At 34.5% G+C, this 16,619-nt stretch overlaps 1 protein-coding gene across 2 annotated transcripts; it reads right to left on the bottom strand.

Annotated features, from left to right (window-relative positions):
• Positions 1 to 4,237: 4,237 nt before the first annotated feature.
• On the bottom strand, positions 4,238 to 16,062 carry LOC109804820 (NAD(P)-linked oxidoreductase superfamily protein). Of its 2 annotated transcripts, none has more exons than XM_020366683.3 (8): positions 15,722 to 16,062; positions 15,525 to 15,620; positions 14,494 to 14,577; positions 13,967 to 14,127; positions 13,465 to 13,582; positions 12,769 to 12,904; positions 5,055 to 5,233; positions 4,238 to 4,694 (listed from the first exon to the last, which is right to left on the bottom strand). In XM_020366683.3, the coding sequence occupies exons 1-8, from the start codon at positions 15,971 to 15,973 to the stop codon at positions 4,455 to 4,457; spliced, it is 1,266 nt and encodes a 421-aa protein (XP_020222272.1). In that variant the 5' UTR covers positions 15,974 to 16,062; the 3' UTR covers positions 4,238 to 4,454. The 2 variants fall into 2 exon arrangements, with proteins under 2 accessions (XP_020222272.1, XP_020222273.1); XM_020366684.3 differs by having other exon boundaries at positions 15,727 to 15,869.
• Positions 16,063 to 16,619: the final 557 nt, after the last annotated feature.

The raw sequence follows: 16,619 nt of genomic DNA, 5'->3' as shown, positions 1-16,619 counted from the left end.
TTTATTATATATTAGAAAATATTTGTAAAAAATAATGTGTCGTGACATTAGACAATATCTTGAAAGCAAATTAATTTAAAGAGATTTTTGGTGCAACACAAAATATAATTTGTTCTTCAAAGTTTATACTGTTTGGTGTTTAAATCTGTGCACCCGAGATCAAAATACTTTAGAATTTACGAACAATGTTCAGAGGAATAAAGTTAAAAAGTAATAATGTGTAACTTACAATGTTCCAAGACTTGTTCTAAGACTCACTATATCACTCTTTATGTAGTATACTATAAATCAATCCATTAGCAAATATTTAAGAAATTTTTTTAATACCAACAACAACAAAGTAATTAATATACCAACAATATTAGAGCAATTAATATGTCAATATTAACAATGAAATAATTAACACTTATATGTTATTATTTTCACAATCCCTTACTAATAGCATATAAGTGAAGAGAGAGAATACATTTTAGACAAGGAAAGGTTCTTGTACTTAAGTATTAATGTCCATAAGATTAAAATAACACATAGTGTAGTGAGGCAACTCGAATGTCCAAAAAGTGAATTACTCTTAAACTCGATTTATTTAAGATGAGACCCCCACAATACACACTTTTACCTTTAAAACGTGATAATTTTGTGATTTAAAATTTATACAATAATTTAGGTCTTTTTATGTATTTGCACATTGGATTGTTCATGAGTATTCTAGAAAGATAATCAAATTTCATGGAAGGTGACCTATTCCTTCACACTCACGTAAGTAGATAAATTAAGTGTGTCTCTATAGCACCACTTATATCAAGGGCTATGCATATATTTTAAGAGTTCATGGCTCAACCTCATATGAAACATTATCATATGCTATAGGGTGAAAAATGTAGTGCATGGAAGTATTCATATAGCTTGTTTGACCACTAATTGAGTGTTCACCTCCACTCATGGAGTTAAGCACATCCACCTCAACTTATCCATGACAATTTCATGAATAATCCTTTTGTGAAAGGATCTACAAGATTTTTCTCACTTTTTACATAATCGTGTGAGATACTACAATTTTTAATTAAAATTGTGACAACACCATTGTTAGATCAAAAGATGGTCTTGGATCCCTCAATGTATCAATTTTAATGATAATAAACTTAGATGTTTTTTAGAGAAAAGTTTTTCAGATCATACTATAAGACAAATCAATATAGATGATTGGTTATGATGATGTGTAGTTGCTTAGTCAAACTACTTCATCCAAGACAAATACATTTAATATATATCATTTATGATGTTTGATAACCAAATCATATTTGTCTATGATATTTCTTAATAAATCGGAAGGAACAAAAAGCTTCTTCGATACCTACACTTGAAAAAGGAATGAAGACATGTTTTGCATCAGAAAAAAGGTAAGCAAATCCCTCGAAGCATGTGAAGTCTCAGAAAAAGTCATTCTTGACTAATACATGCAATAATTCCTTTTATTTGGTATCATAAAGGCGATAAGTAGCCTCCTTAATTAGATAAAAAGTAACAATTTGGTAAAATATATTTAATGTTCACAATTAATGCACTAATGGACACCTCTTCTCACAAGGAAGGAAGATGAAGACAAGCAAAGCAAGCATGTGAGAGATGCTTAAGGATTTGCAACAATTATCTTCATAAAGTATATATATAAAGAAGCTTGAAGATTCGAAAAGAAGTGAGAACAATCATTGTAAAAATATATATTCATTCTTTCTGTGAAAAGCTATGTACTTAATTTGGTTGTATCATATCTTGATAGGAAGACAAAACAAAAAGTGATTTCCCAATTTTAACTTTATGTTATTACTTGAAGCCTACAAAGACTTGATTGTAAAGAATACTTGTTTATTGTAGCTTAGAGAAGCTTTGTTGTAAAGAATACTTAATTATTGAAGACGGAGAGGCTTCGTTGTTCAGAGAATACTTTTGTAGTTACTTGAAGAGTCAAGTCAAATAATTATTAGGTTGAACTATAAGTGGCTTGTGAAAGAATATTTGTATCTTTGTAAAAGATAGTAGAACTTAATCAAGTTGATCAAAAACTAAACATAGTCTTAGTGGTTGAGATGAACCACTATAAAAATACTGTGTTCTTTGTTTTAAACTCTTCGTTTGCTCTTGTAAGATTTTTAATACTACTTCATTATTGCAAAAAGTCTTGAGTTTTGATTAACACTATTCAACCTCCCTTTCTAATGTCCATCTTTTCTTCATAACCATGTCTCATACACATGTTTCATTTCTTATCATTATAACTATTAGTCACACAAATTATAGATTATTAATCACAATTAAGATATATAAAAGATTTAAATATGTTCCATAATAGTATATTAGTCATTAGGCCTCTTAACTATTATTCTTATTCACCTGCAAGTTAAAGTATTAGGAATTTTGATTCCATTGTAAATCATTCTATATACATGTTTGTTTTGTTGATTTTCTAAGAAATAATAGCACTTCCTAAAGTGAATATAAACTCACTTGCCTCATCATTTTTTGAGTCAGTGGTGGATCCAAGACCCTAGGTTAGTAGGAATAAATTTTTAAAAAAATTAAAAATTAATAATCGTCATCATCATATATACAAAGAATAAAACATGGTTTGAGACATAATGTAATAGACTCTCCCTCCTTAAACCACTGAGTCACCTTTTAAAAGACAAAATCCTAATGCTCCAACGAGTACCAAAGTAAACAATACCTCGAAAGCGATGACTCTAACGATGTCAACAGATTTACGATTTGAACACTAGTGCTAAAAGGAGGACTCAAGCCACTCTTACCCCTTAGTCTTGATTGGGGAGCTTGTTTTGGTATGGCTAAAAGTTTGTCGTCGCTCAAAAATCAAGACTAAGGATAGTTTATAAACACTCTCCCCTTTAACCTACCAAAGCACCTTTTAAAGGATAAATCCGTGACAGCTCTATGAGTGCCAAAATGGACAATACCTTGAATGTGATAACTTTAACGATGCTAATGGACTTACAATCGGAACAGAGTTAGTAACTGATTATAATGAAATGATAACTTATATAACAGAATTAAAATTTAGGGATAGATGCCACAAAATATCCTAACAGTTGCCTCCACTATATTTCAGAGACCAAATTGAATGTTTACTTAATGAGGTGAAGTTTCAAATACTTTTTAAACAAACAACTAAACACATTGGAACCAAGCACTCATTGCATCAACATGCAATGGCCCAGCTAACTCCCGTGGAGCTTGTTCCAAAATCTCTTACTAACTTGGAGATGACGCACCCATCTTTATAAGAACATTCTTATTCTTTTCAAGCAATCGAAAAATAAAAATAAAAAAAAAAAATTTATTCAAGATAATTATATACTTTTAAAATAATATCTCAGTTCACTCTATTTCATCGTATATAGGATGTAACATGGTTCTAAAAGATGAACTAGATAATTCTAATAAGATTTTATTTTTGAACAAAAATCCATTTTGAAGTTGATATCATCTAGTATGACCTAAACACCCCCACAACAGCTCCCCTCACCGAGGGTATACACAAGAGAGTAGTTTCAGTCCTTAATGATCCAGTTCTTAATCCTCATAATTTCATTACCATTTTTTTAACAATGGTTTAAGTACAAAGTATTCACTATTAAAAATATCAACTAATCTCCATTAACGATCGTATATGTATACAAGTTGGTTATTACCTCCTAATATACTCTTTTTCATACTCAAAACTAATATTCAAATCCTAAACAATATAGTTAAAGAATACAAGCAGGTCACTTGTGTCGACTAATGTTAATATTTCTTAATTGTTTAATTACATACAGTAAATATATTTACACAATAAATTTGTACTATAAAGATTGATGAAGGAGAAGTATGGAATAAGTCGAAAAAATTCGGAAGAGTCGGGTAGAAAAACATAATACTGTAAAAAATATTATAAAAATAATATAATGCATTGATAGGTATCATATATCTATTAACCTTGCTGATATTGTATGATCAAATTTTGTTTAACACGTTTTCAGTCTTATTATATGTTCAGAAAATAAGGTGTTCATTAATTTGGTTGATTAGAATAGAAGACTCACTCTAATGTCCAGTCATATCAACTTTCATTTTCAGTTGCATTGAATATTTTCTTCATATAACATGTGAGGTTAAATAAAGGTAAGAATGTCATCTAAACAATAAAAACCACTACCAATAAATAGTACTAGAGACTTGATTAACAAAAATGTAAGGCCTAATAACATTTCTGTAATTGACGTAAGGAATGCATACAATTGCTGTAAATCCTAGTTTTAATGTATTTATTAAAATTCAATATGCATTTTATTCATCCTCTATTTTTAATCATGACAAAAAAAAAATAGAGGAATGGGGAACAGGGTGAATCAATAGCAGTAATTTGGCCACAATGGTAAACTTGAAAGGTATAATCATTAAAAAATGGTAGGATCTTTGTATCTCTTGAAAACAGCTTCAATATCTGCCATGACTTCTGCTGGTAAAGGTCTCTCAGTTGACGTAAAAGCGTCAATGTCCTCTTTTAGCTGGTCCACAGAGGTTGCACCAATAATTGAACTTGTCATGAATGGACGATCTCTAGTAAATCCAAGTGCAAGCTGAACAGGAGTTAGACCATGCTTCTTGGCCAACTCAAGATACTTAATAGTAGCTTCCTGAAATCCAACCACAAAAGAAAGGGAGATTCTCAAGTATTGTCATCTCAGGCTATTTGGCTAAATTTATCCGGAAACACTTCTAAGCAAAAAAAAATAGGAAAGAAAATTACAATAAATTTTTTCATAAACTAAAATCACCTTATGCATAAACTAATTATAAAAATTGTCATTAACTTCTCCAAAATCTTATTTTTAACTCATAAATAAGCTAGTTTTAACTTATGAGGAAACTTATTTCAATTTTGTTTCTATTTTTTCCCCCTATAAATTCTTGTAGCGAACCTTGTCCAAACATACTCATATCTTAAAATATAGTCTAAACTACAAATACAAGAACTAGAATTATATATAGCGCACCCGTGCCACCGATTTGTTATATCTTTCCATGTAGCCAGGGAAGAGGTTCAGCCTTCCTCTTTTTGCAGCTTCAGAATTTATATCTATATATTTTCCTGTGAGTGATCCACCTCCAAGTGGGGAATAGGATAGTAAGCCAATATTGCAATTCTTTGGATGGCAAACTTCCACAAGATCAACTACAAAAAAGTTGAACACAAATAATTTAAAGCATAGAAAAGGGAAAGGTACAATTTAACCCTGCCAACTAAGGGTCATATGCACTTTGATCCTAAAATCATGTGAACAGTTTTTGTTGCAATTTTCTTAATGGGAAAGGTTCAGTTGTATTGTATCCCTTCCAACTTAGGTTCAAGGGAACTTAGAGCATCCACAATGCAAGTTGTTTAGCCATGTATCATTTTTTATTTTATTTTACTTTATGGGATCCTCTATTGCCACATCACATCTAAGGAACCTATTTATTTCTACTACAGTACAAGTTCTTATAAAAAGAATTTGCTTAGCTCAGAAATATTTTTCTCTCTCTTCAATATCTCATATTCTCTCCCCTACATGTAGACACAAATGATAAGCAACTCTTTAATTTTAAGCAACGAAAAATCATGTGGCATACAAAATAATATTTTATTTTTAAGCAACTCATTAGCAATGCCCATTGGAAATGGGCTTAAAACTCAAGCTTAACAAATGTGATGGTTTCTCTTTTATGTTTGATGGAATATTGGATGTAATGCCTACAATGCACACTTGAAAAAAGTTTAAGGATTATGTTACTCAGTTAACGAGGACCAAAGGGCACATGACCAAAAGCTTGAGGGGGTAAATTGTGATATTTTTACCAGAAAAAGATCCTTAAAAGCATGACTCAATTACTTTGTATCTTTTTAACTCTTTAGGAGCAACAATTTATAAGGCACCATATAATATATGGTGAAAAAGTAGCACAGTGTAACAAGTCCACATACTAAAGGGGCAAACGAGGAAATAGCAAAAACAGAAGGAGAAGGATAGGTGGCTGAAGATCCTTATGATCAGGGAAGGAGGCAAAGCACTAGGCCCAAAATAACCAACTCAAGGCTCAAGGACTACATGTTGAGCTAGACAGTAGTATAAGAATGGCAAAAATACTAATTTAGTCCCTTATAATATTTTAAATTTTCAATTTAGTTTCACCTTAAATTTTTGTTTCAATTTGGTCCCCCATAAGTTAGATCATTGCAATGTCGGACCTTCCGTCCAAATTTTTTAAACGGAGTTAACTGTTGGTCACGTAGATGCATAGGTGGCAAGGTCACATGTCCTCCTCCTCCTCCTTCTTTAATGCATCTGGAACAGCCCGTTCTAAAACTAGAACGGCCCAGGTTACACTATTTGTGTGTTAATTTTGCATATGGAACGGGCCGTTTCAGATGCAATATTTTAAACACGAGTGCAAGCAAAACGGGCCGTTCTGGTTTCAGAACAGGCCACGTGGATGCCACGTAGATGCATAGGTGGCAAGGTCTCATGTCCTCCTCCTCCTCCTTCTTTAATGCATCTGGAACGGCCCGTTCTGAAACTAGAACGGCCCGTTCTTGTTACACTATTTGTGTGTTAATTTTGCATCTGGAACGGGCCATTCCAGATACAGTATTTTAAACACAACGAGTGCAAGCAAAACGGCCCGTTTTGAAACCAGAACGGGCCATTCCAGAAAGCCAACGTATGTTTAACAAAATGTAACAATGTGGTTCAGAGATTGAAAACAAAAATTCATAATATAACATAAATTCAAAGACTGAAATATGGTTCAAAGACTATAAACAAAAATTCATAACATAACATATACTAAGAAAGTTCAAATAAATTACTGAGGAGGGAAATAAAACCATGTCATTTCATCCTTGACTGTATAGTGCCGATTTGGTAGTAAGTAATTCACTCTAGTTTGACTAACAATGAAATAAAATCTGTCACCATTGTCCTTAGTATCCTTAGTGATACATTGCATTGCATAACAAGTATTATAATTAATACTTCTAGGAGTTCCTATATCCTGCAATTGGTCTAGAAATGGTGTATAGCTAAAATGTTTAGCAATTGAAGTTATCAATCCCCCATTGACAATATTACCAAATCCAGTGTTTGAAATATTTTGTACCTTGGACTTTTTTTCCTTGAACAATTCACAATCGTGATTTAGAATCACGAGCGTGAACTATAATCATTGACCGTTTGTAGTTGGCGTTATAGGACTGGAACGGCCCGTTCTGAAACCATAACATCACGTTCTGGTTGCACTATTTGTGTGTTAATTTTGCATCTAAACCAGATGTAAAATTAACACACAAATAGTGCAATCAGAACGGGCCGTTCCAGATGCATTACGTAGCACCTTGCCACCTATATATCTACGTGGCATCCACGTAGCCAACAGTTAACTCCGTATAAGAAATTTGGACCGAAGGTCCGACATTGCAGTGATTTAACTTATTGGAGACCAAATTGAAACAAAAAATTAAGGTGAGACTAAATTGAGAATTTAAAATATTATACGGGACCAAATTAATATTTTTTCCTATAAGAATTCAATTTTGGAGAGAGAAAGGGGGGAATATTGTTGTTAGAGTCTTCTCTCTCTCTTGGCCTTGAGGGGAACTTTCTCTTTTGCTTATTCTCTGTATTTTTGTTGCACTGTTACAATACTAGCTTTCATTCCATGATATAAGAAATTTTCACTCCACTATATCATAAAAGAATACAGCGGTATTTTGTTCATCATTTTTGCTCCTTGTTGTTTCTATTCTTGAGATAGCCTTACAATTGGTGCTTTCATTGCTTCATGGTGGAGAATACACGCATGAAGGAGCTGTCAGCTGGCGTTAAGCGTATTTTGGAATTAATGGAGTCAAAGAATACAGAGTATGCGTTCAGATTTGAGACGATAGAGACGACAAAGGACATGTTGCTTAAACAGATTTTTCGCGGGTGAATCACCTACTGCTATTCCAGTTCGTCAACCATTCCAGATGCGTAATGTTAAATTGGATTTTCCATGATTTGACGGTTCTGATGTTCTTCAGTGGATTTTCAAAGCGGAGCAGTTCTTTAGCTACTATAATGCGTCGGATGATCAATGATTGACCATAGCTGCTGCCTACCATTCATTTGGATAAGGAGGTAGTTCCTTGGTACCAGATGATGCTTTGTGCTAATCCTTTTCATTCTTGGACTGCCTTTACCCGCATGTTGGAGTTGGAATTTGGACCTTCTCCGTATGAATGTCCGCAATCCCATTTATTCAAATTAACACAAGTTAATTGAGTTCAAGAGTATTATGTGCAATTTAATGCTTTAGCAAATCGCGTTCAGGGCATTACAATCGAGGCACTCCTAGATTGTTTCATCAAGGGTTTAAAACTAGATATTAGACATGATGTGATTGCTCAAATCCCCAACAACTTTGATTAGATCAGTTTCTTTGGAAAAATTATATGAGGAAAAGTATCTTTCCAAGACCAGATCATATAGCTCGACCTATGTTTCCAAAACACCAAGCATCATCGTGCAGCCATCCATTTCTCAAACATTAAAATCCACTAGTCTACCACCATTATTACCTACCCTTAGATACACACCACCAAATAGTAGCTTCCAACCTACCAATGTTAAAAAAATTTCTCCCGTCGAGATGCAATTACCCAGAGAGAAAGGTCTTTGTTATAGATGTGATGAAAGGTTCTCACTTACTCATAAGGGTCCTAATAAGCGGTATCTAGTTTTACACGTGGAGGAAGAAGAGAATATTGCTTTACAACCAGATCCTCCTGATACTGAGGTTCATGAGTCTATGGTTGTGCAAGAGCATCATGTATTTTATAATGCTCTAAAAGGTTCTTCTGGCCTTGGAATAACGAAATTTAAAGGGTATATTGATGGCGTGATGGTTCAGATTTTATTGGACAATGGGAGTTCTAACAATTTTCTTCAACCAAGAATAGCACATTGTCTCAAATTACCAATTGAACCTATTCCTAATTTTCAGGTGTTGGTTGGTAATGGAAATTCTTTGGTAGTAGAAGGATTGGTTAAAGACTTGGAGGTTAAAATTCAAGGACATTCCTTGAAATTACTATCTCTTACCAGTAGCTGGAGCATCTTGGTTAGCCACTTTGGGATCACACATATCTAATTATAGCCGTTTATCACTGAAGTTTTATTTGGGTAGCCAATTTGTGACCCTGCATGGTGAGCAGCTCAATCTTCCTAGTCCTGCTCAATTTCACCACTTAAGAAGAATGCAGAGTACTCATGCTATAGCTGAAATGTTTACACTTCAGTTTCAGCATCCTCATTGCCCACAAGACCAGTTGTTGGACTTGTCTATTGATCTCAAGCCTGAATTAGCTATGTTATTGCATACTTATAGAGAAGTTTTTGCTATTCCTGTTGGATTGCCCCTGGACAAGTCTCAAAATCATTCCATTCCTCTGTTACTGGTGCTGATCCTGTCAAAGTGAGGCCTTACCGATATCCTAATAGTCAGAAACAACAAATCAAAACCATGATTCAAGATATGCTGCAAGAAGGTATTATTTTTCCTAGCAATAGCCCCTTTTCTTCCCCAATTATACTTGTTAAGAAAAAAGATGGCACTTGGAAATTTTGCACCGATTATAGAGCCTTAAATGCCATTATAGTTAAGTATAGTTTTCCTATTCCCACCATGGATGGATTGATTGATGAATTGCATGGCGCACATTATTTTTCTAAGTTGGATTTGCGATCTGAATACCATCAAATATTGGTTAAGGAAGAGGATAGACATAAGATAGCTTTTAGAACTCATCAAGGGCACTATGAGTGGCTGGTGATGCCATTTGGGCTTTTACTAATGCCCCCGCTACCTTTCAAATTTTAATGAATGAGATTTTTCAAGGTCTGACTATATTGAGGAAATTTGTATTGGTATTCTTTGATGATATTTTAGTATACAGCCCTTCTTAGTCCTTACATTTGGCTCATTTGGAAGAAGTACTTTAGTTACTGCAACAGCATAAACTCTTTGCCAAACTATTTAAATGTTCGTTTGGATTGCAGCGAGTGGATTATTCAGGGCACACTATTTCGAGCGTAGGTGTCGCCATGGTGAAAGACTAATACAAGCAGTATTAAATTGGCCTCTACCCTTGAATCTCAAGTAGCTGAGAGGATTCTTGGGTCTTACTGGATATTATAGAAGATTTATCAAGGATTATGCTACCATAGGTGGCCCCTTAACAAACATGTTGAAGAAAGAGAGCTTTCATTGGAGACTGAAGCACCCGGTTTGAAAGCAGCAATCATCCAAGCTCCAGTCCTTGCTCTTCCTAATTTTTCCCAACCATTTATCTTGGAGATTGATGCATCCACTTTGGGAGTAGGTGCTGTTTTGAGCCAAAATCATCATCCTATTGCTTATTTCTCTAAGAAGTTGACTCCTAGAATGTAGAAGCAATCTGCTTATGCCCGCGAATTCTATGCTATCACGGAGGCTATTGCTAAATTTTGTCATTATCTACTTGGTCACAAGTTTGTGAGTCGCACTGATCAACGAAGTTTAAGGAGTTTAACTGACCAGGCAATCCAAACACCTGAGCAACAAAATTGGCTGCACAAATTGTTGGGATATGATTTTACAGTTGAGTACAAGCCTGACAAGGATAATGTAGCTGCTGATTCCTTGTCAAGATCATTTTATTCAGCTTGGTCTTGCCCAAAACTACAAATTATTCCTATGATAAGAGAAGCATTAGGTGCTGACTCTAAACTCAAGGCTATCATGGAATTATGCAGGAACAATCAGCCACCTCATCCTAATTATACGGATAAGGATCAATTGTTGTTTTGGAAAGGTAGACTAGTTATTCCCTCTGGTCATACCTTAGTGTAGCAGGTTCTCCATGAGTTTCATACTTCCTTGATCAGGGGACATGCTGGAGTTGCTAGAACGCTGACTCAGATCGCCGCCCAATTCTATTGGCATGGTATGCATACGGATATCAAACAATATGTACAGGATTGTTTGGTATGCCAACAGGCAAAAATTGATAATATACTACCTTATGGGTTGCTACAGCCTCTCCGTGTTCCTGATCAAATATGGGAAGACTTGGCTATGGATTTTATCACAGGTCTCCCTCTTTCCAATGGTTACACAATGATATTAGTGGTAATTGATAGATTATCCAAGTATGCACATTTTTTTACCTTTAAAACTGATTACTCCAACAAACATGTGGCTGAAATCTTCATGAAAGCTATTGTAAAATTACATGGGTTTCCCAAAACGATTGTGACAGATAGAGATAAGGTGTTCACTAGTCAGTTTTGGCAACACTTGTTCAAGTTGAGTGGCACAACCTTAAACATGAGCATTGCCTACCATCCTCAGACTGCCAGTCTGAAGCATTGAATAAGTGTTTAGAGATGTATTTGAGATGTTTTACTTATGATGCTCCTAAAGATTGGGCCAAATTATTGCCATGGGCTGAGTATTGGTACAATACTTCCTACCATCATAGTAGGGGAATGACACCTTTCAAGGTGGTCTATGGTAGAGATCCCCCTGTTCTAGTCAAGTATGTTCCGGATAGCAAGGATCACATTTCAGTTCAAGATCAATTGTTGGAACGCCATGTTATTTTGAGTAAGTTGAAATTGAATTTGCAGAAGGCCCAACAGCACATGCGCAAATATGCAGATCAGAAGAGGAAAACAATAGAGTTTAATGTTGGTGACAAGGTGCTTGTAAAATTACAATCTTATAGGCAGCATTCGGTAGACTTGAGAAAGAACCAAAAACTGAGTTTGAGATACTTTGGTCCTTTTCCTATCACTGCCAGGCTGGGTAAGGTTGCTTATCGGTTACTACTACCTCCTAATACTAAAATACATCCAGTGTTCCATGTGTCTCAGCTGAAATTGTGCAAGGGAGATCATTCTACTCCTTATGTGCCACTTCCTATTACTGCTACAGATATTGCTCCAGTTATGCAACCTGCAAGAATTCTGAATTCTAGAGTCATCTTGCGAGGCCACCAACACATGCCACAACATTTGGTCTTATGGGAAGGCTTAGATGAGACTCAAGCTACTTGGGAATATCATTCTGCATTGCAACAACCTTACCCTGCCTTCAACCTTGAGGACAAGGTTGACTTTAATGGGGGAAGAATTGTAACAAGTGCACATATTGAAGGGGCAAACGAGGAAATAGCAAAAAAATAGAAGGAGAAGGACAGGTGGCTGAAGATCCTTATGATCAGGGAAGGAGGCAAAGCACTAGGCCCAAAATAACCAACTCGAGGCTCAAGGAATACGTGTTGAGCTAGACAGCAGTATAAGAATTCAGTTTTGGAGAGAGAAAGGGGGGAATATTGTTGTTAGAGTCTACTCTCTCTCTTGACCTTGAGGGGAACTTTCTCTTTTGCTTATTCTCTATATTTTTGTTGCACTATTACGATACTAGCTTTCATTCCATGATATAAGAAATTTTCACTCCACTATATCATAAAAGAACACAGAGGTATTTTGTTCATCATTTTTGCTCCTCGTTGTTTAAGTTCTTCAGATAGCCTTACACACAGCTATTTCAAAAATCTTAAATTATATAGGAGAAACAACTTTGTATCACAAAGGAAGAAAAATATTAAGTGAAATGAATGGAACTTGAGTAATGCCAGCATCCCACCTTCAAAACGAGATCTAACAAGCAAGCTGTAGCTGTTTTGGATACTGACAATCTTTGGAAGGCCTCCAACCTTAGCTGCATGGACAAACTCCATCACTCCATATGAAGTCTCATTTGAAACACCTATGTAGCGTACCTGATGCACATAGAAATCTCAAGAAACTGAATCTATGCATAAGAGAGTAAACATGATATTGTGATCAGAATATTCGAATTTCACATTACAATTGCCACAAATGTCATGAAAAAGTAAAGAGAGGAGACAGTCAATCCTAGCTTGATTGGACTGGAAGGTTATGGGTTTATGCTGACTATTGAGAGAAATAAAATAGTTTGTTTCCATTTACAGGCTTGTAATATGATATGAGACACTTGCCACATGACAAAGCAAAGTAATCTATAAAAGTGGTACGGCCATCTCATCCCTCTTGTCCAATCAAAAAAACTGAGACAAACAATTTATTCTACCACTCCCAAACTGCATTTCTCCATCAAGCATGCACTAAAACTTAGCAAAAGAAAGTTAGAAATTACAAGCATAATAGTAAATATCAATAACTTCAGTTGGAATAAAAATATTTAGCAAATACAAAACCCTGCTCAGTTTCTCCAAGCCAAAACCAACATAAATCATTAGAACTCTTTAGAAATCTAGAAAAAGCTTAACCATAAAGTAAATTGAAAGAAATTGGTCACCTTTCCTTCATTGATAAGTTCTTGAAAAGCTTGCAACTGCTCAACAAACGGCACACTTGACCTCCATTTTGAAGGATCATAGGAAAACTCACCAAACAATGGAACATATCGATCTGGCCTATAATGAAGCACAACATATATTTAGAAAATAGTTCAAACACTTTAGTCCTCTGCCTCAAGAAAGAAATGGGAGAATGTTTGCGATTTGTCTGCTTGCACATCAGGTAAATATTCAGAATGTATAACACTCCTGTTTGTATTAATAATCAAGATCACATTTTAGGTCAAGTACAAGTGTGGTAAAACTAGTACAAATCTGACCCAATATCACTACCAAGTACCAACTTACAAAGATTCCTAAAACAATAAGAATCATAACATTTTAACAATGCAAACTATACACAAGTTTCCCATGGCTATTTAAATAAGTTCAAATTACATATACCATTAATAAAGTAACAAAAAATACAAGAAATCAATGCTTTACATTCTATAAACTCACCAGTGAATTTGCAGCAAATCAATATAATCAGTGCCAAGACGCTTAAGGCTTTTCTCTACACTTTCTCTGATATTTACAGCATCAACCCGCAAAACATTTGTATTCTCACGCAAATAACTCGACCTCTCAGAATAACCACATACTTTGGTAGCCAAAATAATCTATCAACACAGATGTTACACAAATAGTTTCAAACTTGTGGCTCAACAAAGAGTGAACTCAGTAAAAAACCATCCAAAACACTTGAAAGCCAAATCTCATGGTCAACCCATCATCATATATTGCAAAAACAAGCCAAATTAAATTTTAATTTAATGAGCATTTTTTTATTCAATGCAGAAAACAACTTACCATAAATTCCATAGGCTTATATGCAAGACAATTGAACTTTTGTAGCATAATTTCACATTGAATTATTGAAAGTAATCATGTATTATTACTTTTAACCTTTAACTATTAACTAACCATGTGTCCAAAACATGTAGAAAAGTAAGCATAGACATAGTTGTAAAGTGAGCACCCAATACCTTGTCACGAGGTTGAGACTTAAGCCAGCTACCAATATAGAGATCGGTTCTTCCTTGTGTCTCTTTCTTCATTGGAATTGGGTACTGCAATCAAAAACCAACCGTTCATTATAAAATTGCAACGATAATGACTGGATTTTTACACAACAAAATAATATGTGTGTGTAGGAGAAATACTAGCAACACACTCTTTTAATACACTATACTATTAGTTGAAATTTGTTAAAAATCACTGAATTGTGTGGCTGAGTCTCGTTCCTTATTTAATCAAACCTTAATTGTGATTTTGGATTTATCAATAAATTTAGCCCAATAAAGGAGATAAAAGAGAGTGTGTCAGAAGAAGTGTGTTCAAGAGTGCATTGTGCATTCATAGCACACCTTTCCCTCTATATATAATGTGAGAGGTGAGAGAAGTTAATCTCTGCTATACTATCATACATGCTTATTCAGATAAAATTCACTGTAAGCATTTGTAAGAGAAGAAAAATAAAATAAACTTCTTCATAAGCTACAATTAACTTATGCAAAAAACACATTTTGAAGAAGCAATGAGAGAACTTACTTCCATAAATTAACTTATCCATAAGCTAATTTTAGCTTTTGAAGATAATTTTTTTTGTTTCATTTTTCCGTTTTATTTTTCTCCTATGAGTGATTTTAAAAAGTCAGCACTGTTTAAATTTTAACAATCCATTTGAATTACTTGGTCGAGACTCACTCCTCTCACGCTCTCAGTATGATTCACACGCCCATATATATATAAAAGGATCGAATCTCAACCACATAGTCGAAATGGACTGTTAAAACTTAAAATTAAAAACTTTAATTAAAATAATATTGTGCATGAGCATATGATTGTATTGAAAAAATCCACTCATCTCGCCTCAAGCTCTCCGCAGATACATCACCATGCACACACACGAAAACGATTATTATCTAAATAATTGAAAGAAGAAAAAAAAAACTAAACATTTCAGCAAGATTTCAGCATGCATGGCAAATGCAGATTTAAGATTGGAAGAACTTACGGCCTCAGAAGTATCGAGAGCGTTGATGCCACGGTCAAAAGCGTAATGAAGAATGTCGTGAGCTTCTTTCTCCGTGTTTTGCTCCCCAAAGGTCATCTGAAACCAACCAGAACGCAAATGAGAGAAACAACCGATAATAAGAACAGCAACGTCGTCGTTTTGTGCGGAAAGGAATGAAAAAGAAAAACATAACTTACAGTACCAAAAGTGATTTCGCTGATGTTGAGGTCGGAGTCGCCGAGGTTCCTGTACTGCAACGCGGCGTTTTTGAGTGCGCAAAACAGAGGCCTCGCTCTCGCACCGTTCTTCTTCTTCTTCTTCTTCTTCATGTTCCTTGGAAGTGTGAAGGAGTTGGTGAGAGGCAACGATAGCTTGAGAGGGTGAGAAAGGGAAAGATTGTGGCACTGAGAAGAGAAAGAAGAAGCGGTGAAGGAACAGAGAGAGGCCATGATTTTTCAGCTTATCCTTTACACGACCTTTCTCTTACACTTGGACTGAGGCAGAGTAAGAGAGAGAGAGCATGAACACCGCTTGTAAGCGGTCTTCATTTATACTCGGGTTTATGTTTGTTGAATTAGGATTTTAAAAGCTATTTAACCAATAAATAAAAAGTCTTAGATTTTCACAGATTATAAGAATGTGATAATTTAATAACTAATTTTTAATTTTATTTTTCTTATTAAATAAATATGAAAGTTTACTTTCATAAGAGAATGAATTATCACTAAAAATAACCGTTGAATGTGACAAAAATAAGTTTTGTGTGTAATACATTACATAATATCGTTAAATTTAAAATATAATACTGTAAAAAGTATTATAAAATAAATATAATATTAATAATATAATTTATTGATAGGTATCACATTTTATGGTCAAATTTTGTTCAACAAGTTTTCACTCTTATTATATGTTTAGAAAATAAGGAGTGCATTAGTTTGGTTGATTAGAATAGAAGACTCATTCTAATGTCCATTCATATCAACTTTCATGTTCAGTTGCATCGAATATTTTCTTCACTCAACATCTGAGGTCAAATAAAGGTAAGAATGTTCTCTAAACAATAAAAACCACTACCAGTAGGAAAATCCTTAA

The sequence above is a fragment of the Cajanus cajan genome, chromosome 7, assembly GCF_000230855.2.
Source record: "Cajanus cajan strain Asha chromosome 7, NIPB_CcT2T_4, whole genome shotgun sequence".
Taxonomy (NCBI): domain Eukaryota; kingdom Viridiplantae; phylum Streptophyta; class Magnoliopsida; order Fabales; family Fabaceae; genus Cajanus; species Cajanus cajan.
The sequence above is the reverse complement of the archived record's forward strand: the minus strand, read 5'-3'. Positions and strand labels throughout refer to the sequence as shown.